This window comes from Ornithorhynchus anatinus, chromosome 6 (genome assembly GCF_004115215.2).
Source record: "Ornithorhynchus anatinus isolate Pmale09 chromosome 6, mOrnAna1.pri.v4, whole genome shotgun sequence".
In the NCBI taxonomy this organism is placed as follows: domain Eukaryota; kingdom Metazoa; phylum Chordata; class Mammalia; order Monotremata; family Ornithorhynchidae; genus Ornithorhynchus; species Ornithorhynchus anatinus.
The window spans coordinates 25186543-25207527 of record NC_041733.1 but is presented as its reverse complement, the minus strand read 5'-3'; the positions used below and the strand labels follow the sequence as shown (position 1 = coordinate 25207527).

At 42.1% G+C, this 20985-nt stretch overlaps 1 protein-coding gene across 1 annotated transcript in view; it reads right to left on the bottom strand.

Moving 5' to 3' along the window:
- The window catches only part of LOC100081443 (integrator complex subunit 6-like), a 48570-nt gene extending 27829 nt beyond the window's left edge, over window positions 1-20741 (bottom strand). The window contains 9 exon segments of the mRNA XM_029067260.2: window positions 577-643; window positions 646-707; window positions 927-1029; window positions 1031-1111; window positions 1368-1457; window positions 2532-2669; window positions 2671-2682; window positions 19983-20060; window positions 20262-20741. Coding sequence (XP_028923093.1) covers window positions 577-643; window positions 646-707; window positions 927-1029; window positions 1031-1111; window positions 1368-1457; window positions 2532-2669; window positions 2671-2682; window positions 19983-20060; window positions 20262-20372 — 742 coding nt within the window. The 5' untranslated portion in view covers window positions 20373-20741.
- Between the last annotated feature and the right edge of the window lie 244 nt (window positions 20742-20985).

The following is a 20985-nucleotide window of genomic DNA, read 5'->3' as shown; positions in this document are numbered from 1 at the left end:
GCAATAACTTGTGAAACATGGAAAATATTACTTCCATAGTAGGTTTCCTCCTCTCCTTCCTCCTCAACCTAAACAGTTAATAACAGCTATGCTCTAAGGACGGAAATAATGTTTTCATGTTCATTTTAGTACATTGACTAATCACAGTGTGCTGCCCCACATAGTTTCTTCTAGCTACATTTACTTGACTGGGCAAACACACGCCAACCAAAACACACACACACAAGATGCAAAGGATTATTGCTTTGATCATGCAGAATGATACTACATTTTAGCAAATACCTAACACTTTGGTTTTAACCATTCTATTAAATTCATTAGTATTAAAAATAAACCAGTTATTTAATTCAATGTGTCTCCTGCTTAGGATAATGCATGGTTCCACCAGGAAAGGGATTCATTTTTCACTAACTTTCTGCAATTATTTGAGAATTAATGAAAAACTAAATAGCACTTTTTAACATCACATACATGCTCAATCTTATCTGTCAGATGGTCAAAACTCACTTTTTTTTTTTACCCTACACTTGCCCCTTAAAGAGAAAAAAAAGTCCAAAAAACAGGTAGTGATTGTACCTTCTCCTGAAGGAACTGGATCTGGTCCCGTCTTCTCAAAGTTAATAACAACACCCACTCTGAACTTTCCTGAACCAGAGATTCTAAACATTGATTCAACATTCTTTGTGTCCGAACACAATAGGAGCGACCTGTAGATGAAATAGGAAACAGCAAAAAGAGTTTGAGTAACTTGCTTAGTACCCTTGTTAGAGTGTTTTCTTAATACAAATACTGGAACCCTTTTCCAGTATTTCTGGAAATGCCTGCTACTGTGCTTATAGTTGGGATCACAAATCCGCAGTTTAAAAAACTATTTTCTTCTCACTTTCCAGCCCTAAGGAAAACAAAAAGTAAAGTCTCCACAATACCTCCTGTTACTTCACACATCTGTGTGATGGCAGATTCGTCAGTGGGTACACTCCCTAACTGCTCTGGTTCCGCAGAAGCCGCTCCAGGCAAACGTAGTACTAGGGGCAAATAACCTTTGATCCCATCGGAAAGGTTCTTTGGTTAGCTCACTTCCAGGCAGAGGAGAATTGAGGGGAAGATGAAGCTGAGGGGAGAAGATTTGAAAACCCGAGTTAATACCTCTTATTTCAAATGCAGGCACTCAAGTCACTCGACATGATGACAAAGTTCATTCTTCTTTTACGTAACTGAATAAAACTAAGAAGCCTTTCCAGGGTTGTTAAGGTGGAAAATTTTGATAAAAAAAAATTATTTTTAACTAAAATTATATGCCTCCCACAGATATAACTGCATGTTCCCTGCTTCCTTTTGACAAAGCAAAGACCTAAAATAAATCTTACCTCTTCTTGAACACCAGCAGTATTTGTTAACTTGTTTCCATCTGTGATAGTAATTAAAATAGATGGTTCTAAAAAAAATGGATTCCTTCCCTAAAAAGATAGTAAAAAAAAAAATATCAGAGCAATGTGAAACAGTTATTTTTATTTAAATTTCCCACATATTTCTCAAAAAAATGATAGGTAGTGTTTCTTTTTGGATACCAAGCCAACAGTTGGTGAACAATACATTCAAGCAATTTCCCAAGAGAAAAACATTTCCGTTTTGAGGGGCTCAGGAGGTTTACATTCACAGAAGAGGTGAATATGGTATCTCTAGTTCAATTGACTATACACAACCCCTTCTTTCCAAAAAGGCCTACGGAATGAGAATATCTTGCTCTTTGAGTTAGTTCCAATTCAATATTACAAGAGAGGAGTATCGAAAGCAAGTAACAGTAATATCAGCCATGCAGATAGCCACTCACACTTACCAGAGGCAATTGCCATATCAACCCTGGTGGAATGGACAAGCAGCTACCGGGGTGCATCGCAGCCACACACCATACTGCACAGAAACTTCTTTGGGTTTGGGGGGGGAGGGAGGGGAGGAGGGGAGAGGAAGGAGGGGAGAGGGAGAACACATGTGTTCTTTCCCTGGGTTGTGGCCTGGCAACCCTACTGCTGCCACACGGGACTTCCTCTCGGTCCCTGGGGCCAGAGATAGTGCCTGCCCCCCAAAATGATCCTACAGCTGTGGCCCCAACTCTGGAAGGCCCAGGGGCAGGTAAGCTTACAATTTCCAGCTTCTTAGAATTTTGGTTCTAGTGTCCAGACTTGGGATCAAGGCCTCTCCTGGACCCAGACGACTGTGGGCAGACGTGGACAGCACTGCTGGCACAGGCTGAAGAAAACACTGCCCAAACTCAGAGCCTTACAGTGTGAAGAATGGATGCAAAAATAAGTAACCGTTTGTACTTTGCAAAGTGAATACATGGAGAGAATGAGCACTGTCCAGTGTACCGAAAAAAAAAATCTAGTATTTTAAAAGGTAAATATTTGAGTTCTTCAAGAGTTTATGAAGATTTAATGAATATAAAAAAAAATTACCACACCAATTTAGAGTCTCAACCGTCCGCCCACCAAAAAAGCAAGAAGGGATTTTACTATATCCACCACATTTTTTACCTGTCCATAATTGTCTATTCCAGATACTAATCTATTGAGATTTAACAAATCAAATGAGGATCTTAGAGCCTGACCAAGTGTAGTCAGTCCTGAAGCCTGCAGATTTTTCAGTTCATCATGAATGTTGGCATGGTTCTCCCTTCCAACCAGCCTGTAAAAACAAAAATGATTATAATTAAGACTCATTATGAATCCAACGGGATGTAAAAATACACACCATCATGACAGCAACTACCCTCTAAATCTCTGACAGATTAACGGCCCAATCAATCTGATCTCCTGACTAAACCAAGTAAACTATTTCAAAAAGTTCATCAAGAAAGATGGTCCCGTCTCAATGATTATAACCAAGAAATTCTCAAAGGATCCTACTAAAGGATTTTATAAGCTCTTTCCTCTGGCTTTATCAAATTTTTCCTAACCAACTATCACAATAACTTCAGCTACATTTGGGCCTGGAAGTAAAAGGAGCAGCTTCAAGCTTACAATGAAGCCCTATTATACATATTTAAAGGATTTCATATTTCTCTACGATTTACATCTTCATTTTTTGGTCCAGTTAATTTCACCCTAATGATAAGTGTACTTGAAGTCGCCCCCAAAGAGCCTTAGAAATAAATTCATAAAAGTAATTCGCTGCAGTGCGTACCACTCTGTAAAAACTGCAAAACTGGGAGCGGATGGAACAACCCGTAAGAGGGAGGAAGACGAAGAGGAGGATACTGATTTGGGGCAGGGGTCCCCCTGGCAATTCCTCCTCTTATTGTAGTTCGATACGACAGCAGCTCTACTGCAACACTGCCAGAGTTCTGGCAGAAGTTCCTCCTTTATAAGTGACACTACCAAGTCCAATAAAAGTAAAAGTCACGTTACATAGCAGTATATTTAAGCTATTTCATGAAATTTTACCCACAAATTTAAAATTGATGTAGAAAGATTAAAATCTGATAACGATGACATAAAGCTAGGCATACACCAAGTCCAGTTTGTGTAACATATAAGAAGAACCTTATAAGGACACTGAGTGGAAGGTGTTGCAAATGGTGAGGATGGGGTACCGAAGAGGAAGAAGTTCCTTTTAGAGCACTGCTAACGATTACAGATAGTCAACTGATATAAGCACAAATACAGAAAATATACAAGAAGAAAATAAAGGGATATTGTGAAATTTTAGCTCTTGAAAGTTGTTTAAAACTAGAAATGTTAAAAAGTGAATCAAAAGAACTGATAAATCGAGTAACTCAAAAATGACTAAAGAGTACGGTTTGGCTGCGCAAAAACAAAGGAAGATTATAACTTATTTTGTAGAGTCAGGACACATTTGTATTACACAGCCTCAACAAAACAAGCCTTGGATGTAGAATTCTTCATACAATTTTCTCAAAGTAGCAATCTTTGTTTGAGGTTCCGAAGAATTCACAAGTGCAAGCCTGCCTGAAATCAAAGGCATGGATGACAACCAAATCTTTTCTCCCATCTCTTTCTGATGTACCCTCCACCAAATCTGCACAAAGTTTAATATTAATTTCTCTATCACTCAGCAGCACAAAATAAATGACAACTCATCTCCGGAAGTGAACAATATTTGCGGAAGGTTTTTGGGTAACAAAAGCAGACAAAATAAAGGAGAAATTTTAAAATTTATAAGCATTTCCTCCATTTTTCTTATTAGAAATTAAGGAACTCGCTTTCTATATGCTTTTTGTGCCCCCCTTTTCTCTCGCCTCCCAACACTGCCTAGTCTTCAAAGACAGAACTCCCACCTTGTTAAACACCAGAGAGATTATAGAAATTCCTTTTGACCAAAGTGCTTCGAAAATGATCGACAACTATTTGATACATTGTAAGTACATAGCTGATACACTTTTAAATGTGCATTTGTCATCAGGAAGAAGTCTACTGATGGAGAGTGAATCCAAATGATGTGAGACTATAGGATGAATATGCACAAATATAGAATATGAAAATTTTAATAAAAAGACCTGAATATCGATTGTAACTTTCTCTAGCACTAAGTACATGTTCTGCTACACACAGTAAGGCCCCAATAAATACTACTGATTAGTGATTAACTGAATCCAATTTTATCTCTGACTGCTGGTCAATCCATAATTTCTGACACAAAGTAGTGCAACAATTTAATGAAGTTTTTCTCTTCCACTGTTCACTTCCTTTTCAAAATAAGTACAGTAAGTGTAAAAGTTTTTGATGCTAGAGACTGAATCATATAACAAATACCACAGATTTTTTTTTTAATGTGCCTGTTACTTTTCTCAAGCATACAGGAATCCTAATTTAGAGATAAAGGGCCTTCTAAACCATTTGCAAAGCAATCTTTATTTGCATGCAATTATCCTGGTACTTATTACAGTGTTTTATCCTTCATAAATGCTTAATATATGCTAGAAATAATAATAACAATGTTGGGCAGAAATAGGAAAAAAACCTAACTGGGAAAAAACTTAAAATGGCCACTGTTCACTGTTAAATGGCCACTAGTTAATTTGTGCTCCTCAAAAAAAAGGTAATTACTCCTCTAAATGAATTTTAACAACAAACAGAAGTATAAAGAGTTGAATTAATTTTAATCTGCCTGCTGCACTGTACAGAGAAACCTTTTTCACTGAAGGTACAGTTCAACTCTGTGTATATGCAAACCTACCTTTGCATACACATACCCACATTTATGTATATATAGTATGTATGATTGGGTGCATTTCTATTAATCATTTATAAATGTTTACACTTTCATCATCATATTACTCAAGTCCTCACCTGTGAAATCACTAATGGGGGATAACAACTAGTCCTAATTTACAGAAAAATCAAAAGCCGAGCTTGGGGGACTTGCTCAGTTTTCACCCATCAGGAGAGCTGGGGGTTATTTCTCTTTTCTCCAGTTGCTAACTTTCCCCCATATTCTTTCAACTTCCAAGAAAATGCGAGACTTGGTAGCCACCCTTTTAGAACAGTACAATGCAGAATTCTTATTCACTCCAGGGGGATGCAGCTTATTCCTGAAAAAGCTGACAGTGTGGGCAGCTTTCTCTGCTCGTTACAGTCCCCCATCTAGCTGCTCTGCAGCTACATGGGAAATAGTGAAGGAAAAAACTGTGCAGGGTTGTGGACTGCCTGTTGGGAGAGGGGGCAGAGGGAGGAAATAAATCACTCTTATTAACTGATGTAGCAGAACACTGTATTAAGTGCTTGGGATTGTATTATACAATCCTGCTTAAGTACACTACTACTGTACTTACTGTACTTAGTATTGTACTAAGCAGTACAATATAAACAAAAGTTGGCAAGACCTGTTTCCTTGCCCACAGGGAGAGTACAGTGGGGCTGGGGGGAAACAGACATTAATATAAATAAAATTACAGATATGTACCTATGTGCTGTAGGGCAGAGGGAGGGATGAATAAGGATTCAAAATCTAAATGTCATGCAGAAGGGAGTGGGAGAAGAGGAAATAAGGCCTTATTCGGTGAAAGCCTCTTGGAGGAAATGTGTTTTCAATAAGGCTTTGAAGGTGGGAGAGTGATGATCTGTCGGATTAGGAAGAGGGAGGTCAAGAGGTCAGGCAGCTAATAACTTTGTGGAGCAAACTATAAGGGAGAAGCCATCCAACCGGCAGGTATGGCAGAGGCAAGCAGGGAGTTCTTGGGAGTGCAGTTTCTTCTCTCTGAAGTTATCCAAGAGGCTACCCTGAAGCATAAAGAATGAACTGGAATGGGCAGTGTTGGGGCCCGCTCAGATGGAACGTATGACAAGACACACACTCCTTGAAAATGGTTAATATGCTACTACTCAAAAACTATATATGTAAATTTGTAATTCCATGTTTCAGGGGGATGTGCCAAAACTGATTCCATTAATGTCAGGGGACAGCTCAGGCAGGCTAGATCTGCATTAGATATTATCTTGAAAATATCTGTGGGACTTAACAATAATGATATGATTCAAAAAGCTTCAGAAACAAATGGACATCTTCTGAAAAGTATCTGTTTTTTAGAGAAACCATCTTTGGTATGAAAGAATACCAAAAGAACAGAAATTCTTAGAATCATCAACTCTTTGGTGGATAATAATAATTGTGATATTTGTTAAGCGCTTACTATGTGGAAGACATCATACTAAGCGGTGGAATGGATACAAAGCAAATCGCATTGAACCACAGTCCCTATCCCACATAGGGCTCACAGTTTCATTCCCCATTTTACGGATGTGGTAACTCGGGAACAGAGAAGTGAAGTGACTTACCAAGGTCATGTAAACACAAGCATCATGGAATTTGACTGACATATAGAAATCAGCTGAATAATCATTAAAAAGGAACCGCACGAACACTGTCATATCAACATTAGAGTAATGTGCCCACTATGTGGCTTGCACATCCCAGTACCAGACCACTGGCCTTCACTTTTAAAACTGGTTCTTCAACCATTCTATGCTCCACCAGTGACTTCAACTTTCCAGCAGCCGAGTTCCTCTTTATCTCTTCTTTCAGTACATTCCAGTTTACGCTCTTAGGGCCTCCCAAGTGAACCTCCTCTCGACTCACTTCCAACCTACTGCTCACCCCTTTCTCCCATCTAGAACCTTCTCCTCCTCTCCAAATCACACCCTTCCCTTCCTTCAAAACTACTTCCTATTGGCAACGTTCACCTTCTTGAGTCAGGCTGCTCTACTTTAGAACTTAGGTTCAAACCATTCATTGGGTTACTTATTCACATGAATGTTCAAAAAGGTGGGCCTGCTTGTCTCTCCTCCCTCAGACTTTAAAGCCCTTGAGAGCAGGGATCGTGACTTTTACTTCTTTCCTATTATCACCAAGCCCCAAATACAATAAGTAACTTGGTAATTATAAAGACAATGTTGGAACAGTCAAATAATCAGAGTACTTTACTAACTTGCCACTCAAGCCCATGTACATCTATTTTAAGCTGCAGTCCAACCCAGTTCCTTCACCAGGGTTGTGGCCTAAAATAGAATCAGCCCACAAGAGGAGCACTCTGAAGCAGCTCATAAATGGTGCCAAATGCAGGCAGGTCTGAGCGGTTAGAAGTTCGGAAGCAGAGGGCTCTTGGGAAACTCTAAGTGATGTGGGTTGGCTGGGGCAGGGCGTAAATTGAATCAAGAAGGTCAGCACATTCACACACAGTGTGGTGACAGCATGGTATTAGGCTATGGACTAAACATCTACAGAACTATAGTGCTTCTCTAGGGCTGGTGAGGCTTTGTGTTCCCCATAGATGCTTCATCCGATACGTTGACAAGTTTCAATCAGTGTCACAGTCATCCCGAAGATTAACTGACAGAATCACAAACAATGAAGTCAGTCTTCTAGCACTGAAGCTATGCTCACCACAACACAGCTGCTCTGGGGAGAGCTTCTGTGGAGAATGGGTACAGCAGGATATCAAAAGCCAAGAGAATAGAAAATATTTATGGAAATAAAAAGAAAAAAAAGCTTCAAGTGTTGTATCTCAGCTGAAAAATGGGCATCAACTACTGCAGAAAATGGCGCTATTTAATTGGAGCTCCTCGAGGGCAGGGATGGTCTTATGCAATGCTGCATGCTATTGCATTCTCCCAAGCGCTTAGTTCAGAAAAGTTGAACATAGTAGGTTCTTAATAGATACCATTAAGGTAACACTGTCTTCGGAACCAGGTACATCAAGTACTTCTGAAAATTCTTGCCTTCCTCAAATCCCTTTTCTTCCATAACCTCACCACATCTTCTCTATCCCTTAGTCCACAGTGCTCTGCCAAAGTGCATGCTAAATGCCGACTGATTTGTATCTGAAGGATTAGGCAAAATTAAGTAGTTCCAATGCATAAAATGCAAACTATCTACAAGTACTGTCAAAAAAAACCCTTATTTGTGGATGAATTAGTTCCAATTAAGCTCATACACTGTGATTAAAATTCTAAATTAGTAAGGCAATATGATCTATTCTATTGTATTCTACATAGGGAAATCATCTTCTAATCCAACCAGTTGGATTATCAATGGTCTTTAAAAAGAAACACAACTGGCTTTCAATACATGAACAAGAATAAAATGCTTCTATAATCTTGCTCCAAGGTGATCAATTCAGGGCTGAGTTATTTATAGGGAAGTCCACTAACAAGTCAGAGAAAAAAGGATCCCACTTTAGAAGAAAAGAAGTTGAGGAAGACTTAAGAAAAAGAAAAAGCAAAACCTTCTATAACCCAAGGAAGAAGTCTCAAGACTAGGGCTCAACTAATATACTTATCTCTTCTTCATGATAAGTGAAAAATTAAAGTTGGCTAGTAGATGTACAGTTTCCAAATATGGCAGGGGATGCTAAGAGGTGTTAAGACATCAAGCAAATTAAACCAAAGAAAGAACACTCTGGCAAAGGCATCTGACAAATGGCATTTTGGACCGATAAACTAAGCCACTGACCCAACTATAGCCATTCATATATTTGGCAAGGTAAAGAAATACTCAGATTGACAAGATTTTTCAATTCCCTCATATGTGGGAATGAGCACTACTTCAAAGGAATAATTTCAGGGAGGGCTTTATTTAAGCAGTTGGTTTACCCTACACATCCCATCTTAACTCATGCCTCCTTGGTTCTGTCTTTAGTTATGGCAAGAATTTTAAGCTGCAAATAGTCTGCTCCACAACCAAAAGGCTAGATGAGATAACAGTAGTCAAATCATCTGATCGCTGTAGGATAGCATAAGTGCTAATTAGGTAACTGACAAAGTTGAAAACACTAAATTTTTTTTTCCTCAGACTACTGGATCGAGAACCCCTGCAAAACAACTGATTATACCCATATCGGTTTGCAGAGAACCACTCACACCCTTATCCCTGTCTGTCATTTTCCCCATGGCCACCTAGTTCAAGGAGTGAAGAGGCAGGCAGAGGTGCTGCACATTGCAATGTGCAAGCAAAAATTTTTGTTTCTTTTAATTGTGCAGGATCCATCTCCCATGCTGCAATAAAGTGACCGTGGCACAGTGCCTGTGCTGTGCCGTAATAGCACAACTCAGTTTGGGTCATTTCTTTTCAGATAATTCACTTCTGTTTCCAACAGACACGTCTGACCTTTGTAAATGTCTCATTTTTCCTTTCTAGTACAAGCTATGCAACTTAACTCTAAACTCTCTTGATTTCTCTACAGCACTCATCTTGACCTCTGGAAGGCCAAAGATTAATGACCAGGACCACAACATTTTCTCTGTGCCTCTGCTGAGATGGTAAACTACTTCTCTGGTAAGATTGTTGCCTCTCATTGATATAAATATCACTTCCCTTGCTGGAAAAAGCTTAAATAAGGCCTTTTAAATCCACTCTTCCTTTGACTCCACCATCCTCAACTTGGTAGTCAAACAACAATAATATCCAACTTCCCCCGCCATAATTTCTCCCTCTTACTTAAACTGTGGCAGGGACTGTGTCTGACCAGTACAGTGGTTGGCACACGACAAGCATTCAATACACACAATTATTACTATTTACTCAAATTCATCTCTTCTTTCTCACGTCTATTGTCAAAGTCCTCCTAGAGGTTTTGGCCATATTTTACTTGGACTAACTACAGTCACCTTAGTGGTCTCCCCACTTTCCTTTCTTCCATCTAAAATACAATCACCAAAACCCATCTTCTAGTTCCAATCTAACATCTCTTTCCCACAATATCACTTTTCTCTTTGTTCTCTTCATCAAATCTACTCAAAGACTCGCAATCACCCTTCCAAAGCAAAACTGGACCTCATGTCAAGTTTCAAGACCCTCTGCCAACTCGTTCTACTATGCAGAACTCTGGGCTCTTCTTCCCGCAATCTAGCAGCCAAAGTTTTGTTTTTTTTAACCATCCCTCAAAATTGCATTCTTTACCACTCTACTTCAAAACCTTTACAAAGGCTCTCTAAGCTTCTTTCTACTCTACTTTCCAACTCCCATTAAAATACTACTCAAAACTTCCTCCTCTATGTAGTCTACCCAGAGGGAACAAAATTAGCAGTGCATTCAATAGGTCAAATGTGGTTAATTGACCAAATTAACAGACAAGAGAGACATATTAGGTTATTAAAAGTTGTATGTCAGTATCTAAAAAGATGAAAACAGATTTAGCTAAGTCACAGTTGATAGGTCTAGGATGAAGAACTACAGATATAAGTCCCTTGGGGGTAGAGATCGTGCCTAGCAGCTCTGAACTCTCCCAAGCACGCTCTGCACACAGTAAGCACCCAGTTATTATTATGGTACTTGTTAAGCATTTACCATGAGCCAAGTACTGTACTAAGAGCTGGGCAGATAAAAAATAATCAGGTTGGGCACAGTTCCTGTCCCGCCTGGAGCTCTCAATCAAGAAGGAAGGAGTGGAATTTAATCACCATTTTACAGATGAGAAAACTGAGGCACAGAAGTGAAGTGACTTGGCCAAGGTCACACAGCACACAAGGAGCACAGCTGGGATTGGAACTCAGGTTCTCTGACTCCCAGGTCCATGCTCTTTCTGCTATGACATGCTGCATTATAGAGTAAAGGCATTCTTAGCCAAAAGGTTTCCATTTAGCAGACATAAGCTTGGCACAAACACATAAACATGATTGATTGACTGGAGCATCCCTAATCATGAGGATGGCTGTCGGGGAAGGAAACCTGTTTCTCTAAGGCTTTTTGAAAAATAATTCCTTTCAGTGACTAAATTTGAGGCATCTTGGGCATTGGTGCAACAGAGGAAAACATTTATAATGTTTTTATACAATTATAAAGAAATCATTTTTGAAAGTTAAAAATACTTCACTGACATGTCTGACTGATGGATGAGGTGGGACATCCGTTAGCATTTGAATGGGTTGGAAAACAAATCCTTATGTGTTAAAATACCTAGATGCCATTTTCCTGTTTATATTAGGTTCTTTTCAAAAGTCTGCAAGTAAATCATCCCTTTAAATTAGTCTCTGTAGACTTTTAGGTACTTGGGGCCGAGATCACCATATTCACACAATCTATAAACCTCCATAGCAGCCATGTTCCCCACTGAGCTTCGATAATTACCTGTTGTTGATTATGATGCAGATGTGTTTCTACTATTTTATTAGCCGACACTACCGGGAAGAATTCCAAATTGAATTGATTCCTCTTCCTTGAATCATATAATTTATCTTCTTATAAGGACACAGCCAGCCCTCTACAGCCAACTTCCCAAATTTCAACTGATTCAGTTGCATTAACATTAGCATTATATAACCTCAACAAAACAAGCCCTGGATGTAGAATTCTTTATAAAATACTGAATAACTATTTTTGTGATGTTCTCAGGGCTTCACTGATGCAAGCATGCCCTATATCCGGGGCATGGACGACACCCTTTTCAAAATTCTCTCCTACCTTATGATTCCGTGACCCGAGAACTACATTATTTCACACTAAACCTGGCATTAGGAGATCCATGGATCAAATTACATTTTAGTAAGTAGCAAGTTATTTTTCTCTACTTGAAAAACAGTACAGAAGTCTGGGTCCATGATTCTTACTTTCTCATCTGTTTTGCCAATATACGGCTAAAACCAAATAATTTTTCCCCTTCTCTAAATTGATCCACCTGCCACCACATCTAGACAAAGTTTAACATCAATAAATCAATCATATCTATTGAGTGCTTACTATGTGAAGAGCACTGAACTAAGCACTTGGGAGAGTCCAATATGACAGAATTAGCAGACTCGTTCCCTGCCCGTAACAAGCTTACACATATTTCTCTATACTCTGACACACAGTAGCATATCTCCAGAGGTAAAAAATAATTGCGGAAGGTTTTTGGGTGACAAAAGCAAAATAAAGGAGAAATTTAAAAGCATTTCCTCCATTTTCTTATTAAAATTAAGCAACTTGCTTTCTATATTTTTTGGGCACCCTCTTTGTTCTTCCTCCCAACACTTCCTAGTCTGCATTCCAAGGCAGGGTTCCCCACCTTAAAAAATACTAAAACGGGGATTATAGAAACTCCTTTTGCCCAAGTGTTCTGAGAATGACCGACAACCATTTGACTCAGCATTAAGTACACAAGTGATAAACTTTGACTGAATCAGTAATTTTCAGACTGCCACACTCAAAACACTTTCAATTTTGAGTGGTTCCCTCTGCCCAACTTTTCTCATATCTCCAAGGGTAAGTCTTTTCTCTTGATTATGTCAGTCCACTCTAAGTATGGGAAGTGTGGCTATAAGTGAAAAGGACCAGCCCAACCTCAGAGAGGACATCTCTTAAGCACTCTCAGTCCCCCATGTACTTGTGTACATATCTTGACGCTCTGCCATTTCGCCTATGGGTAATTTATTTTAATGCCTGCCTTCCCTTTCCCTAGACTGTAAGCTCCTTGTGGGCTGGGTTCATAGAGAAGCAGCATGGTGTAGTAGTCGATAGATCACGGACCCGGGAGTCGGAAGGCCGTGGGTTCTAATCCCAGCTACGCCACTTGCCTGCTGTGTGACCTTGACCAAGTCACTTCACCTCTCTGGGCTTGAGTTAACTCATCCGTGAAATGGGGAGATTAAGACTGGGAGCCCCACTTGGGACAGGGACACGGAAGCTCCCCCGTCCTATCCAAATCCCAAACTTCTGACCCACTGATTATTACATCAGTGTTGTAATTGAGAAGTGTGAAAAGCACTGGACGAGGTCACCTCTTGAGATCCCTTCTTCGTCTCTAGCTCTGGGAACAAGTTCCAAAAAGCAATTACCAACTCTGTTATCATTCTTCCTCAGCTGATGTACTTCAGGAGTCATTTCCCAACCCCTCGCCTGGTTACTGAATGACCTAAAAGCATCTCTTTGGTGTTGCCAGAAGGAACTATGATCTTCATGTGAAAAAGGAAATTCCTCTACAACCACATTTGTAAACATTAATCATACTTATAAATAGGAAAATAACAAAGACCACTATCCAAATGATGTCTCAATTCTCAGGGAGATGATCTAGCCCAACATGATGAAAAATATTTTCTAAAATAAAATTTCCTTAATCTGTTTCATAAAATTTTACATTTTAAAAAATGCATGCATGTTTGATAAAAGCTCGATCACTATACCTACTAATTTGTTAAAAACTACTGACCACTATATAAATTTACCCTACTGTCTCTGGATAGGCCAACTTTCAATTTAGCGGTATTTTAATTGAAAAGCAAAACAATTTCAGTTGTTAACCAGCTTCACATATTTACATAAATATCAACTTTCCAAAACTGTACAGAGCACTGATTTTTTTCTGGTATAATAAAGGAAAATAAGACATTACTCTTCTATTGATTTCAGTTTTTCACCTCTTCCCTCAGCAGGGAATCCAAACTAGTACAAGGATAATTGATCATTCAATGCTGCTTTCATCCTTTTTTGCAAAGACCAAGAAGTTAACAATATACTTATAGGTAAATGAATTACAGGACTTTAAATACCCTTTAGTGACAACATATCCCATAGCAATAAAATGCTGTTTTTGTTTTTTAAAACAGTGTTCCCATGGTTCCTGTGTTCCTGGTGATATGAATTCACCTACAGTTAATGGAAATAACAAACCTTCCTCTGAAATTCAGTGTGACCTAGTGGATAGGGCACTGGCCTGGGAATCAGAGAATCTGGGTTCTAATCCCAGCTCTGCCACTTGTCTGCTTTGTGACCTTGAGCAAGTCACTTAACTTCTCTGTGCCCCAGCTCATCTGTAAAATGGGAATTAAGATCTTGAGCCCCATGAAGGACAGGACTGTGTCTAATCTCATTACCTAATATCCACTCCAGTGCTTATTACAGTGTCCAGCACGTTGTAAGTGCTTAACAAATACCATAAAAGAAGTTATGATTCACATGAAAACAGAACAATCAAAACACCAAATGTCAAAATAACAGAACTGCCAACAAAAGATCGAGTTTGAAACTACTGCTCATACACCAAAAAAAAACTTTATCAAGAACTACTCTCGAGGATTCCTCACCAATATTTTTAAATCTAGAAAAGGGTTTCATTTTAACTACTTAAGGCTAACAATGTACAATTTTAATGTTATGGTTTACAAAACTATGAATAACAAGCTCTGCTTGCATAGCAAAGCTTGAATTAAGGATCCCAAAAGTACAACATGTTTGCAATTCATGTTTTCTTATGTGCCCCCAAAGATCAAACTGATAAATTCAATCCCTATCAAGGATTACAAAGCATTTGATTTGGCAATTTACTTTTTGAAAATGCTCTTTTCTCATTTTCTACTACAGTATAGTACACAGTAAAATGCTCCCAAGCCCTTCAATGAAACATGGAATTTCATATACTTAACACTCACTTTGTAGAAAATGCCATCAGTAAGACCTTTTCAAGCAGTAGGGGGAATTGCACATCTAACAGAAAACAAAATGTTTTCCAACCAGCTCAAAAATATGCTTACTACAGAATGGATGGAAATGATTTAAAATATAAGAAAAATTACTTTAAAAAATGCATTTTGCAATAATATTCAGTTAGATATAAGCTATATCCAGGATGTTTGTAATTACACTTGCGACTACTAGAGCTATGCCTGTCAGGAACCGGCAGAAGAGATGACCAAGGACTGAAAATACATCTCATTTATTTGCAGCACATCTGTCTTCAGAGCCCTAACACTAATTGACTGAAAGTGCATAAGGGGCAAATACGCTGCAAACATTTCAATAAAGGATGATGCAAGTCAAGGCCCTTATACTGTTACTATAAGAACTGCTTCTAAAAGGCCATACTGGAAGAGAAGAGAATGTAAAACAACACACAAACCACAGAATCCCAAATCCTCATGCCATCAGGACTCTGCAATCCAGTGGGCCTCCACCCATTGCCCAGAGCAGCCTCCCTCCTCCCACTGACCATTACAGGAATGGAGACAGACTCCCAGTAAGTTCTCCCAGTTAAGAATGGGTGGTGGAGCAAATGTTTGCAACCACGCAACCTGGAGACCCGGGCGTCTAGGATGACTATAAGATTAAAAGCAGATGGAAAAGATGTTAACCACCCGGTGTCAGGAAGAAACTCCCTCCTCTCTCCTCTGCACCTCTCATTGGAATAAAGCTGCTTTCCCAACTTTTCTAACATAGAAATAGTTGTGGCTGCTTGAAGTCAAGGACCGTTGGGCTTGGAATAGTGCGGTACCTACAGCCCAATGCCTCCAGCTGCTATTTGGTTGACATGTTTTTTCCATTGTCGTATTTTATTACTTTCACTGTGCTCCTGTGAAATTCTGCTGTCTTATGTTATCCTCCCTGCTACCCCCCAACTCGGATTTGGAGCCCCTTCGGGGACCAGGTCTTAATTTGTTTTTCTCGTATCTACCCTGGTGCTTAGTGGCAAACAATAAGTACTAAATAAATGTTATTAACTGCTAGGATTTTTTAAATCTACCTTGTCTTCTCCTACATCAGATCTTTAAAAATGTAAAAATCCTAGCTGCCAAAGAACAAATAGTTACCAGATACTTGTGCATATTTTAAATAGCAGAAGAAAATGCTGCAGAAGTGTCAGGTTTTTGGTGATTCTGGAAGAAAAATAGGAACAACAAAAACAAAACTAAACCGCAATAGTGTAAAATCTGCTTCTCTAAATTCTCAGGCCTCATATGTCAACCACAGCAACAATGGAACACTTTCAGTATATAAATCAAGGTGATAGGGGAAGGATTTTAAAGGCTTTGGTGAAATGTAATGAATGATGATATAATTACTGAGCTACAACAAAAAGAAACACAAAATGTGTAGTCCTCCAATACATAAATGCAGATCACTTAATCTGGTAACTGGGGGGAAATTAAAAGGATTTCTATTTAAAACAGACAGCCCTGAAAAAGCAACTAGAAGCTACAATTTCTTTAAGGACATATACATCTCTCTCCTCACAGAACAAGCCATTTGGGGGCCTTTTAATTGCCACAAAATAATTTACTTACAATTAATTCTTGATTACTTACAGGATGTATTAATGTCTGCTTTCAGAAAATTGTACACTTTCCATAGACGATTTATGTGAAGAAATAATTACATTACAGTCCTCAAGCTCATTGTGAGCAGGGACTGTCTCTCTATTGCTGTATTGTACTTTCCAAGTGCTTAGTACAGTGCTCTGCACAGAGACAGTACTCAATACGATTGACTGAATGAATGAATGTCATTTTTCACTCTGCTGCCCGGATTATCTTTCTAAAGAAACGTTCTGGGCATCTCACCCCCCCATCAAAAATCTCCAGTGGTTGCCTATCCATCTCCGTATCAAGAAAAAACTCACTATTGGCTTCAAAGCTCTCCATCACCTTGCGCCCTCTATCTCACCTCCCTTCTCTCCTCCTACAGTCTAGCCGGCACACTCCGCTCCTCTGCCCCTAACCTCCTGTTTCTTGTTCTCGTCTGCCCCGCCCCCATGTCCTACCTCTGGCCTGGCCTGGCATGCCTTCCCTCCTCACCACCGCCAAACAAGCACTCTTCCTCACTTCAAAGCTCTACTGAAGGCTTGCCTCCTCCAAGAGGCCTTCCCAGACTAACCCTTTTCCTCAGCTCTGCCTCACCCAACTCACTCTTTGCTCTACCCCTAACCCCACCTCAAAGCACTTGTGTCTACATGCGCATACCTATACTTCTATTTATATTAATGCCTGTTTGCTTATTTTGATGTGTATATATCTATAATTCTATTTTTACTGATGCTACTGATACCTGTTTGCTTGTTTTGATGTCAGTTTCCCTCCTTCTAAAACTGTAAGCCCATTGTGGGCAGGGATTGTCTCTTTAAGGCTGAATTGTACTTTCCAAGCACTTAGTACAGTGCTCTGCACACAATATTGCTCAATAAATATGACAGTGAGTGAATTTTTATCACTAGATAAAGCAGGCCACTTTAGTTCAGGGTACCAGACGAGCCATTCTATATGATTGTAATACCTAGGGATTATCTGTAAATATTTATAACCACAGGATACAGATTTAACTAGGATTCTGATTATGTATATCTTTGCATAAAAAAGAGGGATGATTTAGGAAAATGACATTCCAAAAACCTTAGTTAAGGAGCCTGATTAAAATGTGAGCGCTTACACGCACCTAAATAATTTTAAATCAAACAAAAAGCAATGGGAACTTTTAGGAAAAATTAAGGCTCCTGTGAAGTATTAAAACATAAAATTTTATTTTACTGGACTTTTGGTTCCCTTAGTTCCCCCAAACTCATTTTCTTGCTATTCTTAATAATAAGGAAACTCATGTTGTGAAGCAGACTTAAAGCACCCAAGCACTGTTTTCCCAAAGACAAGGGTTTCTTAAAAACCTAGTTCAAAGGGTTGAGAGGGCTGCCTACAAAAGAACTAAGGAGGGAGCTACTCTTGCCAAACTAGTGAACTGAGTACTCCGGTTCCACATTCCCTTTTGGCAACAGAAGCAAAGAAGATCCCTACAACTACAACTAAACATCTGGTATTGATCAGTGAAGTAATTCTGTTCAATCCCTCCTTAAAACTCGCTTGGTGGCTTGAGGACTTGCAAATCAACACGGTCCAACCCATTTGCCCCTCCTGCCACCCTCCACTTCCCAGACATTATGCTCCAGGACATCTATGATCGCCAGCCTCCGTCCTGCCAACGACAGCTGGTGCGGATCAAGGCTTTTCTGAGCCACCAAAGGAAAGCTCTAGCATCATGGCTTAGTGGCAAGAGCCCGGGTTTGGGAGTTGGAGGTCGTGGGTTCTAATCTCCGCTCCGCCACTCGTCTGTGTGACCTCGGGCAAGTCGCTTCACTGTGCCTCAGTTCCCTCCTCTGTAAAATGGGGAGTGAACCCTGTGAGCTCCATGTGGGACACCCTGATTACCTTGTATCTTGCCCAGCGCTTGGAATAATGCTTGACAATCTTGCCCAGCGCTTAGAATAGTGCTTGACAATCTCGCCCAGCGCTTAGAATAGTGCTTGACAATCTCACCCAGCGCTTAGAATAGTGCTTGACAATCTCACCCAGCGCTTAGAATAGTGCTTGACAATCTCACCCAGCGCTTAGAATAGTGCTTGACAATCCCTCCCAACGCTTAGAATAGTGCTTGACAATCCCTCCCAACGCTTAGAATAGTGCTTGACAATCTTGCCCAGCACTTAGAATAGTGCTTGACAATCTTGCCCAGCGCTTAGAATAGTGCTTGACAATCTTGCCCAGCGCTTAGAATAGTGCTTGACAATCTTGCCCAGCGCTTAGAATAGTGCTTGACAATCTTACCCAGTGCTTAGAACTGTGCTTGACAATCTTGCCCAGCGCTTAGAATAGTGCTTGACAATCTTACCCAGCACTTAGAATAGGACTTGATAATGGGGAATGAAGCCTGTGAGCCCCACGTGGGACACCCTGATTACCTTGTTTCTTGCCCAGCGCTTAGAATAGTGCTTGACAATCTCGCCCAGCACTTAGAATAGTGCTTGACACTCTTGCCCAGCGCTTAGAATAGTGCTTGACACTCTGCACAGCGCTTAGAATAGTGTTTGATAATCTCGCCCAGCGCTTAGAATAGTGTTTGACAATCTCCCCCAGCGCTTAAAACAGTGCTTGACAATCTTGCCCAGCGCTTAGAGTAGTGCTTGACACATAGTAAGCGCTTAACAAACACCCTCATCATTATTATTATTCAGCCTTTAAGAGGTGGGTGTTGACCCCCCTTGCCCACCCCCGACCTGCACTACAGCAGTGAGTAGAGTAACCCTAACGCCGGGTTGGGCCTAAATGGTAAGTAGGCCTCGCTTTGGCTCCCTCGCTACTTTTGCGGGGTGGAGGCCGAGGCCTTGTCGGAGGGCAGCAGGGGCAAGAAGGGTGGTGGGGAAGCTGGGGGGGGGGGGGAAGCTGGCGACTCCCGCTGGAGTTGAGGCGACTGGGGGGGGCCTGATCGCAGACCGGAAGGGGCGGGAGCCATCGAAAAGGGGCGTGGCCACGGAGGGCGGAGCCAATGGGAAGGAAGGGGCGTGGCCTACGCCGAAGGAAGGCGGCGGGAGGGGGCGCCCGTCGGCCCGCGCAGGCCCACTCGCTTCCCCCTCCCTCCCTCCGGCCCCGCCCCCCGGGCAGCGGCGCGCGCCCAAGGGGCGGGGCCGCCTCCTCCTCCTCCCTCCTCCCTCCCCCCGCCCTCCATCTCAGCAGCGCCCTCAGCCTCCCTCTCCCCTTCCCATACAAAAGCAAAATGTCCGCCATCTTCGCAACCGGCTGCTGTTGCTGCTGCCACCGGGCTCGCTCCGCTGCGGCTCCTCCTGGCCTGCCCCCCCCCCCCCCGCACCTCCCCCCTCCCGTTCTTCGCCCCCCTCTAACCGCTCCCCCCCCCAGGACCGCCCGGGGCGGGGAAGGAAAAGGCGGCGGCGGACGCTGGGGGGGGCCGAGGGGGGTGTTTCATCCCCTTTCCTTGTTTTTTTATCTTTTTTCTTCATCCCTCTTTACCTTGATGCAGTACGGAGGCTCATCGTATGTGACCAGCATGTACCTGTCTCCGCGGCTGGCCGGGTCCCGGGCACGCAGCTGAGGGAGGGTGGGGAGGGTAAGGTGGTGGTGGAGTGGGGGTGAAGGGAAAGGTGGCGGGGGGGAGGACAGACAGAGAGACACGTTAACAGAAGCGGCTGATCATTCCCGGCCCCGGGAGCTGGCCCTCCACCCCCGGGCCGAGCCCCGCGCTCGTCCTCCCTCTCTCCCCTCCCTTTTTTTTTTTTCCTCTTCCTTTACCTTCATAAATATCTCCACAGCGCCTTTGGCAATGTCCAGATAGGAGGTGCCCAGGTCAGTGCGCTGGTTCATGGAGGCGGACGTGTCTATGAGGAACAGTAGGATAGGCATCTTCCCCCTAGCCCCCCACCCCCACCCCCTCTGCCCCCTGGTGCCCTGCCTGCCTGCCGCTCCGCACTCACTCTACACACACAGGGCCGGGGGAGGGAGAAGGGGGCAGTGACGGGAGGAGGGGGGGGAGAAGAGGGCGACGACTCCTCGCCTCTTTCTGCACACACCCCCCCCCCCGCGATGGGACTTGGAGAGAAGGGTGTATGTGTGTCCTCCAGCACCGCCCCCCTCCCGGCCACCAGCACGGCTCCTATCGTCGTCTCCGGTGCCTTTGGCCGCCGCCGCCTCCGCCTCCGCCTCCGCTGCCTTTGGCCGCCGCACCCGCTGCCTGGAGCGCCGGCTCCGGACTGGGAGCTGCCTCTGTTCACTGAGACCCAACTTCTCTCTCCTCACCTACCGCGGGCACCATGTGACCCGGCCGCGCGCCATTGGCTGCCGAGTCATGCATATTCAGGAGGCGGGACCGCGGGGAACCCTGGGAGTTGTAGTTTGGAGCGGGGAGGGGGCGGCTTCGAGGCCCCGACGTTTCCTCCCGTCTCTTCCCCCCCCCCCAGGACCTGTCGACGGGGATTTTTAGACATTTGTCTCTTTTTTGTTTTTTTCACCCCCTCCC